This window comes from Meleagris gallopavo, chromosome 5, assembly GCF_000146605.3.
Source record: "Meleagris gallopavo isolate NT-WF06-2002-E0010 breed Aviagen turkey brand Nicholas breeding stock chromosome 5, Turkey_5.1, whole genome shotgun sequence".
Taxonomy (NCBI): domain Eukaryota; kingdom Metazoa; phylum Chordata; class Aves; order Galliformes; family Phasianidae; genus Meleagris; species Meleagris gallopavo.
In genome coordinates, this window is record NC_015015.2 from 48804092 (window position 1) to 48805025 (window position 934).

The 934-nt window shown below is 57.9% G+C and overlaps 2 protein-coding genes and 1 non-coding gene across 4 annotated transcripts in view; 2 read left to right on the forward strand and 1 right to left on the reverse strand.

The window, feature by feature from the left end:
• Window positions 1-345, reverse strand: part of MOK (MOK protein kinase) — an 18368-nt gene extending 18023 nt beyond the window's left edge. Inside the window, 1 exon segment of the mRNA XM_031553787.1 lies at window positions 155-345. Within this exon segment, the coding sequence (XP_031409647.1) occupies window positions 155-345 (191 nt within the window).
• Window positions 1-934, forward strand: part of ZNF839 (zinc finger protein 839) — a 13569-nt gene that overhangs the window by 1831 nt on the left and 10804 nt on the right. The gene's annotated exons all lie outside the window — the stretch shown is intronic.
• TRNAI-AAU lies at window positions 655-728 on the forward strand. Its single transcript has one exon. It is a non-coding gene; the product is annotated as a tRNA-Ile (tRNA).

A 934-nucleotide genomic window follows, 5' to 3' on the forward strand; every position in this document is an offset into this window, starting at 1 on the left:
TGTGGGGTGATTTTCTTCACAGCCTCCGCAGGCGTTCTGCCAGGATGGAGGGAGTCTGAGAGCGGTGTACGCAGCCCTCGCTTCTAGCTAAGAGGCGTTCTGTGATGCCAAATGCCGCACCTGTAGCTCTGGTTTGTGCCGGGCGCTGCCTCACCTTTGCATCCCAGCGTCTATCTTCGATGACCGCCTGATCCCTAGCGGCTCCCGCGTGCCATTGCAGGCTGCAGCATGTCTCAGGTGTGCGCGCCGCTGGCTCGCAGTGAGAGGGAATGGCATCGCTGAGGGCGTCCAGCTCACATCGGGTCGTACCGAGCGCAGCGCCTGCACTCCGTTCTTTGGTCGCATCCTCCAGCGCAGGTGTTCTGGTAAACCCTGAAGGGATGCTTCTGAAATACGAATCAATTGCTGCTGAAAGGAGCTGCGAGCGGCACAGGCTTGCAAACAGTGCAAGAAATACACTGAGCGCTCGGGGGTGTTTCCCACGTTTTCCTAGGGAGATGAATCTGTGGCACCTGGGTTTCTGCGCATCTCTCTCCCGTGCTTTCGAGTCGAAAGAACTCCAGCTATAATGGAGCCATTGTAAAGTTATATTACACTTAGGGGGCCGCGACTAAATCCCTTTGAGCATAGAGGGAAAGCTTTCTTACACCAGCAGGCCGGTTAGCTCAGTTGGTTAGAGCGTGGTGCTAATAACGCCAAGGTCGCGGGTTCGATCCCCGTACGGGCCAGCAGGTAGTACTGTTTTTGTTACGTTTCTTCTTCCCCCCTCAGCCCCCGATTACTGTTTCGGTCCAACAAGCAGCGTGCGCCCTTCTCCCCCTTCCACGTCACGCCGTTGTCGTTTATCTTCGCACGTCGATCAGGCTCCGGAAGCGCCTCCGCAGCTTTTTGCCCCCTCGAGGCCGCCGTCGGTACTGTCCGGCCCCGCCCCGGG